The sequence below is a fragment of the Pecten maximus genome, chromosome 4 (assembly GCF_902652985.1).
Source record: "Pecten maximus chromosome 4, xPecMax1.1, whole genome shotgun sequence".
In the NCBI taxonomy this organism is placed as follows: domain Eukaryota; kingdom Metazoa; phylum Mollusca; class Bivalvia; order Pectinida; family Pectinidae; genus Pecten; species Pecten maximus.
The window spans coordinates 13465686-13483916 of record NC_047018.1 but is presented as its reverse complement, the minus strand read 5'-3'; the positions used below and the strand labels follow the sequence as shown (position 1 = coordinate 13483916).

Below are 18231 nucleotides of genomic sequence, written 5' to 3'. Positions count from 1 at the left end.
TTTGACTGGCAACGGATTATTCACAGAATATTGTTTCAAACATTCAAAGGCTATCCTCATATAATGTGAATTTTACGGTGAAACGGGGAATTATAATTAGGAAAAATGGATGTTAAATCAGCGTCCCGACTTATACCAATACATCCGTTAGATTTCAACCTTTTTTGTGTTGATAAGTGTTTATCAATGCAGAATTTTTCACTTTTATTGACTTGGGTGTGAAGGGAAAATTAGGGGAGAAATCTATTGAACATTTTTTGGCTGGTTAAATGTTTGAAAACAAACCAAATGCATAAACATGCAGCAAATTGATTAGGGTCTTCAGGGAAGTTTGTAAGGAGATGGGCATTAGTGGAAGGAAAAACAGAAGGTACAAAAACAGTCATTATTCAAGAGTGTTTCCGGGTAATAAGAAACATTGAGGATGGATCCGACGAATTGAACGTGAAACACAGGAAAGATATCAACAATGTGCAAGGCACAGGAACAAAGTGAAATGGGAACTGAGGAAAGTAAGGAGAGTCATAGAAAAGGTTATAGCGAACAGCGTTTAGCATCAGACTAAACGGGCTTGGAAATATATAAACGAAAAAAGGAAAGTTAGATCAAGAATCTCAAAGTCGTAAAATGACTCAATGATGACATAACACAAATTGCTTCAAGTGATGCGGAGAAGGCAGATGTACTAGTTAATATCTTTACTAGCGTCTTCACCAAGGAACCACCAGGTGAAATATCAAATTTAGAGCAGATGATAGTAAGCCAACCATTCTAGGGTACATCTTGCGCCGGATTTAGATACACTTCAGAAATTGTCAAATATAAGCTCCTCCACATAAAAATGTTTGAGCACCGGGAAAATAAATTAAAAGGACAAAACACTTCTTTACTAGCGTCTTCACCAAGGAACCACCAGGTGAAATATCAAATTTAGAGCAGATGATAGTAAGCCAACCATTCTAGGGTACATCTTACGCCTGATTTAGATACACTTCAGAAATTGTCAAATATAAGCTCCTCCACATAAAAATGTTTGAGCACCGGGAAAATAAATTAAAAGGACAAAACAGAGAACACTTCACACTAAAAAATAATTCATTTGAAAATATTTTGGCATATCAGTAGATGATAGATTGAACTGTCCAATACATACACGAAACGCCATTAATAAAGCAAATTCCGTACTGGGCATCATCAGAAGAATTTTTATGTACATTGATGAATGCACGTTTAAACAACCTCAAGAATGTAACCTATGGTTATTGATATTCTGTTATATAATTATGTTTATATGTTATAATTTGTGAAATACTAACTGATATGGAAATAGAAGCCTGCGTCAACTGAAGTCGTCCATTCTGAGATCTTTTTACTAGTAGAAGATGTTCTGCATTTAGCACTTATCTCACGTTTGTGCAGTTTAAGAGTAGGCACAAAGTCAACATGTTTCGAGTCTTTCGACGGTTTACCAGTGACAAAATGGTGAACACACCTTCGTGTGCTCAGTAATTCTGAAGATTTTTCGTCACGCTGACTGGCAACTTTCCACAATCTTCTCCGATGTGCATTTAGAGGGAATCTAAAGAACGATACTACTGAATTCTTTGATCTACGGTTACTCCTAGCTTACACGTTAACCCTAGGCCTCCGCCATACTTTCTCGCTTGCCCCCTCAAATTCAAGTAACGGATAGTCACGCGTGATTTCGCTTAGCGTCCCTGTCGTAGTATAGGTTACGGCGCATGCATACTTGAATATGAAAATGGTCTATTTAATTCTAATAAGTTTACCATCGGCAAAGAGAATTTTCGTAAAGCCCACTATTCCCCCACCCTTTATCTGCTATGTAGCTGCTGCTTCTCTAGCATTGACTTTCAGTTAATTGGGATGACCAGACAGCATGTGCCAGTCAAGATCTACGCATTTTGAATTTGTGCGAGTATAGAACCTCGTCATCCCCCCCGATATCTGAAGAACAGACTGGTTTATGTGTAAGCTTCATGTGCCACAGTATTGGAGTTGGTTTGTTTGTGAAACTAACAGGTATATTTCAGTATACATGAAGCATGATTTGCGGCAAAAGTGAAATTTGATTATGTTTTATAATCCAGTATATTGATAAAACAAATCATTGACAATGTTATGGACTATTGATTTATTGATGTGAACACTGATCTGCTGATTGTGCAGCTGTATATTGATCAGCTGAAAGTTGAATTCATATTCTATTTAAAAGGGATATGGGCACCAAGACTCCATTAATTGATCTGCCCTTTATTTGACCCATAATAAGCGGGTATGTGATCAACCAGAAATTGTAAATAATTATTGATTGAAATGGCGGGGAGCTGGTCATCCGGAAACCGTAAATTAAATGTTCATTGATTGCGTCATTAAAATTGGGAAGCTGGTCACCCGGAAACCGTTAATTATATTTAATTAATTTACTTGATTGTGGTATGCCACTTATACCATGCTTTGTCGACTTCCAGTTTATTCAAGTTGTGACTAATAAGTCCATTCATAGAAAATAGTAAGTATTTATTTGTTGTGTTTTATGTATATATTTTATAATCATATTCCTACTGAAATAAATGCATTAAATGGATATAAGAACTTGTCATCGTAATTTTATAAACACCGTGCAAAGAAATAATAATAAGAGGAACATTTACACATAACGTAAAGGTATTATTGTAATTGCTAGCTCACAAATATCTCCGCCAAAATAACCAGACGAAAGAAATTAATCGAAGTACACGTATCCTTATTTATGGCATAGCCATCACCTTATAACAAAGTGTTGTTTAAACGCTAGGTAAATATATCAGATTGCACATTGATTTTATTTTTTACAATTTATTGCAAGTTATACCCAGGTTATATTTGTGTACTCTGACGGACAGCACTTCTTCTTGAGCGCAACCATCACCACTTTTATTATGTTCCCGATCACTGGATGAATAAAGATAAAATTATTGTCATGTACATGGACGTTACGCAAGTAATATGATTCGTGTTTATCATGTTGTCTGCATTGTAATAGAAATTCCTTGGAATTGAATTATTTTATCCCAAAAACAAGTTAACTTTACATATTCTACAACAATTGCAAGCAAGTTATATCAACTTATATTAATCACGATCTTTAGCCCTGACGAAAGCGCGCGAGGGTTCTTACTATGAGAGGAAATCGGAGTACCCAGGGAAAGCTCACATGGTCGGAAACGTGACCCATACCTTTTCATGTCCGATGGGGGAATCGAACCCTGGCCGCTTAAATGAATTGCAGTTCCATTACCACTGTGCCGTCCCACCACCCATCAATATGCCATTCATATCTTTACATTCTGGTTGTACATTGATGTACATTGTTCTGTGAATGTGACGACAGGTATGATAATACCGGCTTATTTGTCCCGGAAGAGGATGTGTTTCTGTTTGAACTGGGACACCTCATTAATTTACTGTACATTTTCAGAACTCGTTTGGAACAAATGAACGACAAAAAGATGAAGATCCCCTGTCCGGCAGTAAGAATAACGAAAAGGTAACAAAATACGTCATATCTTTTCCAGATGTATAGAAAGCCAAATATCCAGGAGGCGCCGGTCACACAGGAAAGCTTCACATACACAAAGATCGATACATTGTCTTTGTTAGAAGAAAGTTTGGAATGTTGTGATCGTCGAATAGCCATTACCACAATTACAAAATATATTATGTTAAGCAAAAGAATAACAAATAAAGGAATTGCAAAAGTGTAAATAATCATATGTTTTGATGAAATATAACAGACGCAGCCTCCGTAACCGATGTCTGACCAGTCTGACGTCACTAAGTTAACAAGGATGTTTACAGCCACGACTACCAAGGGAGTCAACACTGAATACATTATGTACGTTACCATGTGTTTTTTCTCGTCTCTCAGTGAACTCATGGTCTTTGCTTTCAAGCTAGAGAAAACTCTAAACATGTGAAAGGAACAAATGTTCGTCCAGACGACGGCCGACAGCCAGAAGTAGTGCATCAAGACACCGATCACAACACAACCTACTCCCAAAGATCTCTGTCCCGACCCAAACTGAAACAGACACTGAGTGACGAGGATGTTTATGGATAGGAACATATTGTTTTTACCGGGTGTTGTTCGCAAAGATTCAAATAAGCCATACGTCAAAATAGTCAAAATAAGGGAAATTATCGACATGGTTGCAGGAATCAACGACATAAGACCCAACGCATTCCATGTACTAACATGTATAGAGTCACAAACCTCAGTCTTTGGGCTATCACGTGACAATTTTTGAACATGCGCAAAATAAAGATCTGCACACATTTCTAGACCGTTCTGCTTTTGTTTATATGTTCCGTTCGTCAGAAATAGACTGATCATTTCCAGACAGATGGAGCCTTCATTAAAAGTGACGCTATACTCTTTGGATGGCAAAAACACGCGTCTGCAGTATATCAACTCCGTCACGCGCAGGTGTCGTATAGGATACTGGCCTATGTTGGACACGATACGATTGGAGTGCAGCCTCAAGAGTATCTTCTTTGTATCGGGATCCGTATAACGCCGTGTGTCAATGAGGGAGTCAAACGCTATTTCTCCATAATATCTCGAATCGATTGTTATTGTGAATCTGTGGGAACCGACAACGATTAAACTGTTGTCCAGTAACGACAACTCTGTCAATACCTGGTCAACAGAATGAACGGCAGACAAGTAGATTCCTACATGGATCAGTGCGTATGTTACTGATGATAAGTTCTTGCCGTCGCAGTCTTCATTTCCGGGCATGAATAGAGGAGCGAACGAACATATACTGTTCCTGAGAGAGGAGGAGCCATTAAGTGTTGAGAATACAGACATACTCAGCTCGGTACCAAACAGGTCAAGGGAAGCCACGCAGAAATCATGTTCCGGTGTTATCCGGAAATAGACGTCATAAGACTTGAAAGCCTCACTGGTGTATTGTCGTTTACACTCCCCGTCCATGTATATTGACCCCGTAGCACACGTCATGTTTCTACAGACGTCCTGAAAAGAACAACATCTGACATAATTAGTATTATAGAGTGCATTTTAGTGCGTTCTATACAAGGCCACCTTACATTGGGAAAACAAAAATCACACACAAACTCGGAAATGACAAACACATGTCACTTTCTGGGTAGAGTAGTAACTATTGCTGACCAGATATTGTAATTTGGAACTTTGAGACATTAGGTCTAGATAGTGATGCTAGACATATCGCATGTGTTTACTTGTATATAATCTAATATTCACAATTTTGAAGAGGGTGACTTTTCCTCAGACTTAAATGCTTTCCTGCGATCAATACATACCTTGTATCTGTCGTACTGCTGATTTGATGAACACTTCTCGGTGTCATGTGGTGGGGAAGGGACTGTAGAACTTAGTATCCTAAAATCCAAAATGGCTGTGAACGACATGATATCAAAGCCGCCAGTTATTGGTTCGTATTCTGGACAATCGTTTCCTCCTTGTACGTTCTTATTACACAGATAACAGAACACATTTCGATACCTGCTTGCATATATCGAAGTAAAAGCACCACACATGTCGACTAGGGTTTCATCATAGCTCTCCATATTCCCAGTCTGATTACAACTTGTGATGTATCCCCAGTTACAATAACGAGTCCTGACTCCTATGTCAATGGGCGCACGGTACAACAGGTTACATTTCTTGTCTCGATTTAAAACATACAACAGTTCATCAAAGGAAGTGGTTAATACGTCGTTTCGGGAATCGCACACTAACTCAATCGTCCACGGAACCAAATCCTCCCGAGATTCTCCGTTACACAGAGCACAGTGAATATTTCGATATGACAGACTCGAGTTCACCCTCGAGACGGGCAGGGTAGAAAGGAAGTCTTCTAAATTTCTCGGATTTCGGGGAATGATTTCACAGTTTTCAGCAATGTTTTTATTTTTGAACTCTGGTAAACATGTATGGATAAAAAAGTAAGACGTCCTCGCACTTGAATTTGTGACACCGTATGCCAGATACTGCGGTCGAACACAGGTCTCTTTCAAAGTCCCCTTTGTATATTGAAGTACATCTGGACAACAGTTTCCTTCTTGGAAGCATTTAAGAGAACAGCTGCAGGTATTACAACACCATCTAACATTAGCTGGGCTTCCTGATTGGTTAGTTGTACAGAGACTAATGCCCGGACAATAGTCTCCAAACAACTGAGCTATGTCCGGTAAACGGCCACTGTTGCTGTACTGTAGAAAGTCGTTTGTTGTGTTTACAGACGTCGGTAAAAGAATTGTTGCCCCAAGGATTATAAAAGCCACACTTGTCGTGGTAGTAGACATGGTACCTCTGGTAAATCTGAACAGAAACGATATCAAGGTTTTACACGAATCTTAAGGAGCATGTCGAAGCCCAACGTCAAGGTCCATCAATGGGAACCATATTATTGTGGTGTAGATAATGATAGGTGTTGTCCCTTTTCTGGTTGACTATCTAATTTAAAACAGACCATTGTTCATGTTAGCATTTATAAAGGTATATAATTGTAGTTATTGAAAGGAAAACTGCACGAATACTATCATCTAGGTAAACCAAACGTGAGATACTAAAATGCATTAGTCACATTGGTTTGCTTAATAATGTTTTAGGAATCCATGAGAAAAACCGATTTTGGCATCTAAAAAATTGGAAACCAAGATTCAAGTTCCATCTTTCTAGAATAAGCTAGGTTCTAAAATATATATTCAAACAACGTGCAATTTCAAGTACATTGTATTCTTCAGATTTCCTTTGGCACCATTCGACATCCATAAATATTAACTTCTTGAGTTCTTGGGTTTTTATCATGTTGAACAAGTACCATTTATTTTCATTTATTTAACACGCAGTTTCATTCAATCTACCTTACACAAAGAACGATAACTCCTGCCATAATAAGACTCATATCATAAATACCAAATGCATACAATATAAGCCATAATTAATATTTCATAATTACCTTCATTCAGCAGTATGGACAGCAAACATGATTCAGATATTTTTACACGCCGTTGTACATGTATCTATATAAGGTGACTCTAGCTATATGATCACGTATATGATGTCCTTGGTGAGAGTTGAAACTAAAATATTATCAAAGCAATATTATGATTAATACATGGTAATGCGTTCATACATTAACAATGAAGTTATGGGAGCCCTTTGGTGCCTTAACTCCACTATATAGATGATATATCATTATACCGGTACTTCCTCGCCTTACTCCCTAGTCACTTTTTTTGCTTCTTCTTGTCGTTCGTTACCAGAATCTTCATTATGTAACCAAAATACTTAGAACGAGAAGTGGTTAAAAATACATGTGCTAGACAAAAAAAAAATGAAAGTGGAATCTAATTTTACATTTTACAAGATCGACAGTTAAGAGGCAAACATGATTAGCAAACGAACGGCATCAAATTCCTTCCGGAATCTCAATGTTGAATCACGAGTTGATTCGTATCTCTTGAGGTGCGTTTTTTTTTATATAGATATATTTAATATATTAAACCCAACATTATAGCAAATATGCATTCAGTGCTTTTGTGTTATTTATAGGAAATGCCGATATACTTATTTTCTTTATCGTCAACATAAAACAATTTGTTGTTTCTTGAGGCAAAAATGATCGGTAATTTTGTCATATGTCTACTAATCGACATTTTAGAACACGCCATATCTATGTTTGGTGGTAAAAAGGATGTAGCTCTTTTCAAAACTTGTACATAGAGGTCTGACGATATCCATGCGGTTAATAACGTCATATTATACGCGTGGAATTAGGAACATTTATAGCATACTTCATTTATATTATACTGATATTATACTATATTATACTGATATTATACTGATATTTGGTGGTAGCGCCATTCACAACATTCATCAACTGATTGCAAGCCCTTTGCGACTTCTCAATGGCAATGCCGACAAAATGACGGCGGCATGGTTACACGTTTGTACACGTGGCAATATATATGATCGAATGATCGAATTATCAATCACTCGATAAGCTGCGACCTGTTGGAAATAGCTACGATCAATTGCGAAAGGCTACGACTGATCTTACGACTGACTGGCAGAGACCGCGATTGATCATGCAATCAGTTTCAGATCGCCAGAATGAATCACACGATGATCAATCGTGCGAATGATTTTTCCAGTAGTGGATCGCACGACAATGCATAATGCGTTGCACTTTGACTGAGCTTTGCGCACGTGCAGGAGAACGGCACATGCCACACGCCGTTCTTCCCACCTGACGAATCGCCTTCTACGTTTTCTGCATCTCTTGTCTCTACGATTCTCACCTATGGTGCACGATCGAAACACCTATGCGTTCATTTGTGATCAAAGCCTTGTTACTTCAACAGTACTCCACCATACATTATTTCCTACTGGTAGAAATTTAACCCTTATGAGAGTTCAGCTTGAATGATTGGTCGTTCAATTTTATGTATGCAGTGAAATCTATTTTTATTATACTTTTATTGTTTATGCATTTACAATGATCAAAGCATGTTTGCATAGGTGTTTACATTAATTTTCTTTCTTTTTTTTATTACAAAGTGATCAAAAAAAGTAAAACAAACTTCAATGCCATACATTTCCTCTACCCGGATGATATACAGACAGGCTTATAACGTATTCAAATATATGTACCATAACACTGCCATGAGAGTGGTGATTATATCAAGGCTGCAGCTGGAGCGCTTTTAAGGTCAAAGTATGAAGGAAGGACAGTAAGCCGAATTGCTAAAAGGAGCAATGAACTGATATTCATTTATCATTTATACCCATGTCCTCCCTTCGTGCCTTCAGGGAACATCAGATAAAATAGTTTGGACATTTCCGTTTTACAATTAGGTATGTGGCATACGCTGTTTCATTTGGTATAGTAATAAATGCAAGAGTATATACATCAGGTCGGTGTGTACTGTCCTGGTTCAATAGACTAAATGTGAGCCTTCCGGAAACTTGTACAAATCTTTCCATTCATCTCCTTACTCTTCTTTTGGGGAAAACCCCACTCTATAAGAATATTTCACCCGTGTATCATAGACAAAATGCTCTTATCCCAATGATTGAGATATCTCTTTCTTGATTACACAGTGATTAATAATTTTCACCCTGTAATTACTGTTGTAAGTTGTATTTGTGAACAAAAACCATGGGGCCTTCAGTTGTACTTTACAATGTTTGACATTATCGATGACGTTACTTGATTGTTTCAATTTCGCTGAATCATGATTTTTATTTTGTATTTCATTTCATTATAAAATTTCGGAATGAAAACAGAAGTGGTAATGTACCCGTAACGTGTGAAGTAGTACATGTTGTAATTACTACCAACGTTGTAATCAGAAACTCTGTGCGATTGTTATTGGTTTTACAGTTATCATAAAATTGAAATTAAAGATTATAGAAACATGAGCTTAACATTGTAAACCTGATGTCAGTGTAGTAGTGAGTTGCTCGTTCCAATACAATTTGTCTCCACTCAAATTAATCACTCCGTTTATAAGGTTATAGTGCTCGAACATCAGACCATCCTTAGTCAGTTGATTTGGAAATATACAGATTTATTATAATACATTACAAAGCTGACTGACACAACTCAATCCATATTTAATATTTTATTCATTATCGTGCGACTGAAAGCTTATTGACCCGCTAATAGTTTCGAGATTTTATAGCAATATCTGACTGTTCTTGATATGACACACAACGATGATTAATATACCCGTATCTATATAATCCATTACGTTAATGGCATCCGTGGTCGGGTACGGGTTTCAATTATTATTGCATAAATATTTAATATAGAATAGAATATTAATTGTCCACTCAGCCCTGTGTTATTTGGTGTAGACACACCCTTGGATTTGTGGTGAAAATAATGTCATTTGTTAAAGGTTTGTCACCCTAGGGTTTATAATGACCATGGTGTCACTCGATATATATATCCTTGGGTTTGTAATGACTAAGGTGTCACTCGTTGTGTATTTGTCACCCTTGGGTTTATAATGACCAAGGTGTCACTCGTTGTGTATTTGTCACCCTTGGGTTTATAATGACCAAGGTGTCACTCGTTATGTATTTGTCACCTTGGGTTTATAATGACCAAGGTGTCACTCGTTATGTATTTGTCACCCTTGGGTTTATAATGACCAAGGTGTCACTCGTTGTGTATTTGTCACCCTTGGGTTTATAATGACCAAGGTGTCACTGGTTGTGTATTTGTCACCCTTGGGTTTATAATGACCAAGGTGTCACTGGTTATGTATTTATCACCCTTGGGTTTATAATGACCAAGGTGTCACTCGTTGTGTTTTTGTTACCCTTGGGTTTATAATGACCAAGGTTTAACTCGTAATGTTTTTGTCACCCTAGGGTTTATAATGACCAAGGTGTAACTCGTTATGTTTTTGTTACCCTAGGGTTTATAATGACCAAGGTTTAACTCGTTATGTTTTTGTCACCCTAGGGTTTATAATGACCAAGGTGTAACTGGTTATGTTTTTGTTACCCTAGGGTTTATAATGACCAAGGTTTAACTCGTTATGTTTTTGTCACCCTAGGGTTTATAATGACCAAGGTGTAACTGGTTATGTTTTTGTTACCCTAGGGTTTATAATGACCAAGGTGTAACTCGTTATGTTTTTGTCACCCTAGGGTTTATAATGACCAAGGTTTAACTCGTTATGTTTTTGTCACCCTAGGGTTTATAATGACCAAGGTGTCACTCGTTATGTATTTGTCACCCTAGGGTTTATAATGACCAAGGTGTAACTCGTTATGTTTTTGTCACCGTTGTGTTGATAATGACCAAGGTGTAACTCGTTATGTTTTTGTCACCCTAGGGTTTATAATGACCAAGGTGTAACTCGTTATGTTTTTGTTACCCTAGGGTTTATAATGACCAAGGTGTCACTCGTTATGTTTTTGTCACCCTAGGGTTTATAATGACCAAGGTGTCACTCGTTATGTATTTGTTACCCTAGGGTTTATAATGACCAAGGTGTCACTCTTTGTGTTTTTGTCACTCAGGGATGGTTGAGACCGTTATGCCACTGAGTTTAGCCCCAGCTGATGTAACTTAAATATAGGTTTAATATAAAAAGACTAAATGGATTTTAATATCAATTTTATTTCGAAAGGAATACTTTATACACTTTCTTATACGAAAATCTGTTGATATTATGTTAAGTATGATTCCATTTGAAAATACTACAGTATTAACAACATTTGAAAATCAGAAAAAAATATCGTTAAAGTCGGGGTGTAAATAACGACAATTCTTCCATTATCTTCAATTTCTTTATTTTGGAGTTACACAGAAATACACGTTAAACACAATTGTCACACGCAAAAATAGAACGGACTAAACTAAAACATACATGTATACACTTACCTACCTTCCTGAGCGGACCATCGTCCATGCGGGCAGTATCCCCATCAACTCCGTATATATGACCTTGGTAGTAAAAGTTACCAGAGGTATATAAACAACCGAATCGTTGCTAGTTTCAGTCAGGAGTGACTAGTGGCGAGATTTCGGGCGAATTGAAAGGGCGCGGGTCGAAGGGGTGTTGGGTAAAGTCGGTGGTAGGTCAACTTTCCGTTTGTCACTGGTCAAGATCAAGAAACAATCACGTGACTACAAACCAAATACTTTCATACACACGTCCGTTCGTCTGTCGTCGGTTGTCTGTTGTCGGTTGTCTGTCGTCGATTGTCTGTCGTCCGTCATTATATTTGGCCGATAGGTTTTTTAAGCAAAGATTGCTTAGTAGGTTATGGCGTTGTTATGTCCTTGGGTAAAACAATCTACCTTAATTGCCCTAATTGCATCCAGTATGTTATTCTGTGAAGTAATCACCAACTATTACAATCAGACCCCCCTCCTCAAAATGACCCTGGCGATAAAAACAAAGAAACCATGGATACGATGGATAGTCATGGCATTTGACTGGCAGGTTCCTAAGACAGGCTTGAAAAAGTCTGCGAAGAAAAGACCTTGAATCATATTCAAGGTCACAGGGTGTGTTACAACTTTTGTTGGTTAACTAATGATATTTTTACTAAAGGTGTCGTCATAATTAAGTTACCGGTGCCGTCAAGGCGATAGCACACATTTAAAATGTACCAAAATAACGCTTAACGTCGTCAGAGATTCGTGCTGAATTCGAGAGGGATGTTATCTCGCACAGAATGGCAGTGTGTGTCAATCTCAGTCGATATCGTTGGTTCTCTGGTATGAGGTTTTCTTAACTGAGAAACAGAGCTGTTGGATAAAGAAGTGTCTAGCATTGTATGACCTCTCGAAATCGTTTGGTTAATGCCCCTTTTCTTGTATGCAATATAGAGTTCATAAACCCTCTTATTGCATACAAACGAAAGCATGATGAACACGCCTTGTCCAGCGAGCAAAACGATAAAAAGATATACAAAAACATCCTGATTGGAAATTTCAGCAATAAAACCAAACAGCCAGGCCACTCCTGTCAGAGTTGAAAGCTTTACATAAATCAAAAATCGCTTTGAGTGATGGCGACAGGTTGAGGACCTGGACATATCCGGAAGCTGGCTGACTTTAACTATTACAATACAGAACATTACAATATTTGCTACAACGAGTACCATAACCGGTAGTGTGAAACTATACAATAGAGCATTCGTGTCGTTTATAAAACATATCCGGATTCCGTAACCAGACCTTCCGTTAGTTACGACGCTGTACACACTTCGACCCAGGACGAATAATGCGCTGCCGCCGTAACTATAAACAAGAGATATCACAAAATGGCGTCTTTTTTCTTCCGCAGTCAAAACATATTGCCTGTCTAAATGATTGAATACGCGGAACATATGTACTGAGCATACGTTCATAAGAAATACACTTGTTAACATTGTCAAATGGATTGTAATTCCAAATACTTCACACAAGAAACCGATCTTGACAGCACCGGCTCCAAAGGTAAACAGTACATGAGCGACAGTCAGTGTTGCGCACAAAGCCATTGTGAAAAGGCCAGGAAGTGTCCTTAAAACTGGAAATAGAATATACGTTACCATAGTAACGATGAGACATATAACTGACAAACTTGAGCACACGAGAGACACTAATACTTTACCTAAATCTTCTTCACGTGGAACAATGTTATTTGGCAAATAAGACGCAAAAAATGTATCAGCACAAATCAAGACAGATGACATATCGTCAGAGAAGATGCATTCCTCTGGCTGAAAACAGGAGTTATGCATATCAAAACACACCTTGTTAGAGTGACGTGTTACATTATATTCATTCAGAGATATGTTCACATGTGGACATAAAAAGGCTGGTACCAACCGTGATACCCACGGTTTGAAAGGACAATAGCTAATTTCATCATAAGTTTCAATATTCATTTTATCTCCATTTGAAGGATCTCTGTATTGTCTGTCTAGTGGATAAACGTAATCATATTCGCTGAAACCATATTCAAAGTCATAAAATTTACCGCCAAGTACTTTTGGTTTTAAGTCAATACAAACAGTAACTCCTTCAAGTGATTCAGGCAGAAATACAGATGGGTTAAGGAAACGCCTGGCAACATCAATGGGATCATGGAAATTTTGTATAAAGAATTCCAGGTGAATGACTAGATAGCTTGTATTGACTATTGTTTCACTAGAACAGTTGTTACTAGGAAACAGGACAGTTAAACCACAGACATGTTTATAATAACCAATAAGTATCAAGTGCGTTTTCACATATTCCTGGATCAGACGAGGTGAAAGGCGAAGACACAGGTCACAATTCGTATGGTAGGATGGCAATGTATTGAATCTAAGGAACATCTCGTATCTCTGCGAAGCTACATTGCTGAAGGCATTCTCACACACTCCATTGCTGTATCTAAACGGTGGTGAGCAGGTGATCTCGCGGCAAATATTCTGTAATATAATTAAAAAATAGTCTTTAGTACAGAAGTGCACACATATCAGCTTCTATAAACAATATATGAAATAGGTACGCATTAATCTGTTTCTAGTTATAATAATTTACGTATTCAATTGAAAAGTGTGAACACCCGGAATATAAATGACCCGTGCGGTTTTTACACCACGTGTGTGAGGAAATATGTTATTTTTTATTGACAGAGAATTGGATTAGACGTTAGCCCTATTAATTATATATATCATTCAGTGTTGAAATATAAGTGCAGTGTATTACAAATAAACCTTGACAAAATCAACAGAAGTAGACGGGAGTGACGAGTTATTTGTAAATTGACCGTTTAGATATTCTCTTGTCAAGGATAATCATTATATAATAGCCTAGTGGATTGTACCCGCAATACGCTAAATTGAAGTTGTTCATATTACAGGTATTGGATGTAATTGGCCTTTATCTCCCCAACTGATACAAGTGAGCACTGTATGCACGTCAATTGTCAGTTGTCTGGTGAACGTGACATATATAAAATGTAATACTGGTTGAAAAGGAACGTCTATTCGTATAGTACAGGTAATAATTCAATATACAATTTACATTTGTCCCTCAGACAAAATCTATCATTATGACTCCAGAAAGATATTTGTTTATCAGACAAAACCTATCATTATCACCTCAAAAAGACATTTGCTTTTACAACAAAACCTATCATCATATCACCCAAGAATGTCATTTGTTCCTGCGACAAAATCTATCATTATCACCTCAGAAAACAAGGTGTTCCTCTGACAAAATCTACCATTATAACCCCAGAAAACAATGTGTTCCTCTGACAAAATTTATCAGTATCACCCATGAATAAGATTTGTTGTAAAGTTCTGTTGATAAGAGCACTAACGTCCTTACCTTATACGTGTCAAATTTATGATCTTTCGGACATAGATGAACTGTTTCCGAGGATTGCACTTTCGGAGTGTCATCGATGAAATTGAACAATGCTGCAAACGATGTTATATAAATGGGATTCAAGATTGTCGAAGGCGGCTGACTAGGTGTGACAATACAAATTGGTGGTGGTAAGGCATACGTATTACAAATATAGCAAAAGGCGTTCTTGTAAAATGTAAAATCATATTCATAGGTATTTCGATAGTGTCTACACGCCCAGTCTATGTCACGGTTATATTCTGTCCAGAGACCGGTGACGTTACACTCTGTATACATATAGGTTTCATCTTCACAGGGAAATGGAACGGGAACATCTGGAGGGTGGTAAAATAAATTGCAGCCATCTTCGTTAATAATGAAACTTAACAGCTCTCTGGCTTGATGTGGAAACACAAACTGACTTCCCCGACAGCTAAAACTTGTTTTCCAATTGATCAAGTCCTTGTCATGTTCCCAGTTACAGTATCCACAGTACCTATTACGATAAGTCTCGTTCGTTTTTACAGAGGAAACAGGCAGGTAGTTTGTCACATTTGTCGGCGTAACGTTTCCACTTCGGCACTTTCTGACGATGTTCTCATCCACAAACGTTTTCTGACAATCGCCTATCATCAGGTAAAGATCCATTGTGTTCAGTCCGTTTTCTTCGAAAGGTTTAAGTTGTGATAAAACACAAGAACTTCCTTTTTGATACAGAACATCTAAACTGTCCTGTGCTAGTGCTTTGTCTATACAACAACTTCCTGTTATCACACATGTATCCTCACAGGAGCAGGGTACGCAGCAACTTAGAGTGCTTATATTTTCCTTTACATTTCCTATACTACACAGACGCTGGGAGGTACAGTATAACAGCTGATCCATGATCAACATCTGATGGGTTTTATTTTGTATGTGTTCTGTCATGTTGAATGCCCATTGCGTGGTGTCATTAGAGAGGGCACATGGTATACTGTCAGGTTGGACCAATAATGAAATAAACACCAACATCTTTACAGTTGCTGCCATTTTGTTCTGAAAATATAAATCACGCCATCAACATAAACTCAATGAAAAATTGTGCTAAATCATGTATATTTTGAGGCTAGATAAAAATATTATTAAAAAATTATATACAATATATAGTGACACTGTATGATCAAATACTAGAAAGGAATGCGAAAAGAGAATTATGTTAACAATCATAATTAGGCATTGTCACGAAGTTAAACAGCCAGTATTGGTGTCGAATAAACATTTGACAATACTGTTCAAAGTCTACGAAACATGTTCTTATTAACAACAAAGAACTATATGGTAAAGAGATCAGCCACCATCTACAACTTACGCTCACTAGCTACACCGCTAGTAACTCAGTCGATGAGACAACTAATATAATATTGGCCGCTTATATACGGAATCCCTCGTCATCATTAAAACAATCCCATCAATAATTAATATATGTATAGATCTGATGTCTGATATTTTTTCCGTCAGGATTAATTGAAAATGGAAGTGCATGGCTTTTTAAACCCCACCCTTCATAGACAAGTGATTTATGTAAACAGAATATGCTGCCATCCTACATTGCTATAAACTGAGCATGCTCTACCTGGTGACAAACGTTTGTGAAAGCAATGGCTTTGTCCTGTCTGATGGGTAGGTCTCTAGATAATATGTAAAATACGGAAATACAAATGATATCGTCTGTGTACAGAAATAATAACAATATTATGTCAGCATTCAAGTAAATATTTATTTTACACGACGCATCGATATGTTGCACGCACTCGACAGGTAAGTCAAATCTTCCACTGGTAGGCGAGTCATCCGTGTTCATCAAATTTGTTGACATCTCGATTTTAGAAAGTAGTCCCTGAAGGCATTAATACCAGTAATGTACATCTGGTATTAATACTCGCCCTAACATGCAACACTTTGGGGTATATAATCTATACCAGTGATGTTATTAATTCATACGATTGTTATAATGATGATGAGCTTTAATGTTGGGGTCAAACTCTGGCTACCACTGCACAACTGTCATATGCACCTTTCAAATGTCAATATGGTCTAATATGTTCTACTCCAGAGTTAGGGGCGATTTCGTCAGGTTTATACGTTGTGGTTTGGTATAAATTTGTCTAATAGTTCACATTCATCTTTATTAAGAAGTTTGATTTTCTTTAGAAAAATTGATATCTAGATTATTTGATTGCCATTTAATTCAAGATTTATAAAAACAAAATTTAAACAGATATTTACACTATGTTATCATTTTGTGCAAAGCAGAAAGAATAATCATACCTGACGTTTCACCAATTATACCGGATATTTCATCAATATTTCACCAGCTATACCGGACTTTTACCAATTATACCGGATATTTCACCAATATTTCACCAGCTATACCGGGCATTTCACCAATTATACCGGATATTTCATCAATATTTCACCAGCTATACCGGACTTTTACCAATTATACCGGATATTTCACCAATATTTCACCAGCTATACCGGGCATTTCACCAATTATACCGGATATTTCATCAATATTTCACCAGCTATACCGGGCATTTCACCAATTATACCGGATATTTCAGCAATATTTCACCAGCTATACCGGACTTTTACCAATTATACCGGATATTTCACCAATATTTCACCAGCTATACCGGGCATTTCACCAATTATACCGGATATTTCATCAATATTTCACCAGCTATACCGGGCATTTCACCAATTATACCGGATATTTCATCAATATTTCACCAGCTATACCGGACTTTTACCAATTATACCGGATATTTCACCAATATTTCACCAGCTATACCGGGCATTTCACCAATTATACCGGATATTTCACCAATATTTCACCAGCTATACCGGGCATTTCACCAATTATACCGGATATTTCATCAATATTTCACCAGCTATACCGGGCATTTCACCAATTATACCGGATATTTCAGCAATATTTCACCAGCTATACCGGACTTTTACCAATTATACCGGATATTTCACCAATATTTCACCAGCTATACCGGACTTTTACCAATTATACCGGATATTTCACCAATTTTACCGGACATTTCACCAAATATACCAGATTTCCAACAATAATACGGGACATTTCACCAATTATACCGAACCTTTCACTTATTGCACGCTAACAGGAGTAATATTTCACGACTGTTTAGTACAATAGCAGGTGTGTTAAAGTGGTACCTATCTTAATGTTAATAACTTAGACACCACACGGTATTGAGCATTGGATTTTCGAAATTTAGTTTTCGAATACATTTGTTATTTT

At 37.3% G+C, this 18231-nt stretch overlaps 2 protein-coding genes across 2 annotated transcripts; both read right to left on the bottom strand.

The window, feature by feature from the left end:
• Nucleotides 1–918: 918 nt before the first annotated feature.
• On the bottom strand, nt 919–5551 carry LOC117325292 (adhesion G protein-coupled receptor L4-like). Its single transcript, XM_033881410.1, has 2 exons — nt 5353–5551; nt 919–5044 (listed from the first exon to the last, which is right to left on the bottom strand). The coding sequence occupies exons 1-2, from the start codon at nt 5458–5460 to the stop codon at nt 3344–3346; spliced, it is 1809 nt and encodes a 602-aa protein (XP_033737301.1). The 5' UTR covers nt 5461–5551; the 3' UTR covers nt 919–3343.
• A 5803-nt stretch (nt 5552–11354) lies between these two features.
• On the bottom strand, nt 11355–16223 carry LOC117325291. Its single transcript, XM_033881409.1, has 2 exons — nt 14898–16223; nt 11355–13990 (listed from the first exon to the last, which is right to left on the bottom strand). Exons 1-2 carry the CDS (start codon nt 15945–15947, stop codon nt 12218–12220), a joined length of 2823 nt encoding a protein of 940 aa, XP_033737300.1. The 5' UTR covers nt 15948–16223; the 3' UTR covers nt 11355–12217.
• Between the last annotated feature and the right edge of the window lie 2008 nt (nt 16224–18231).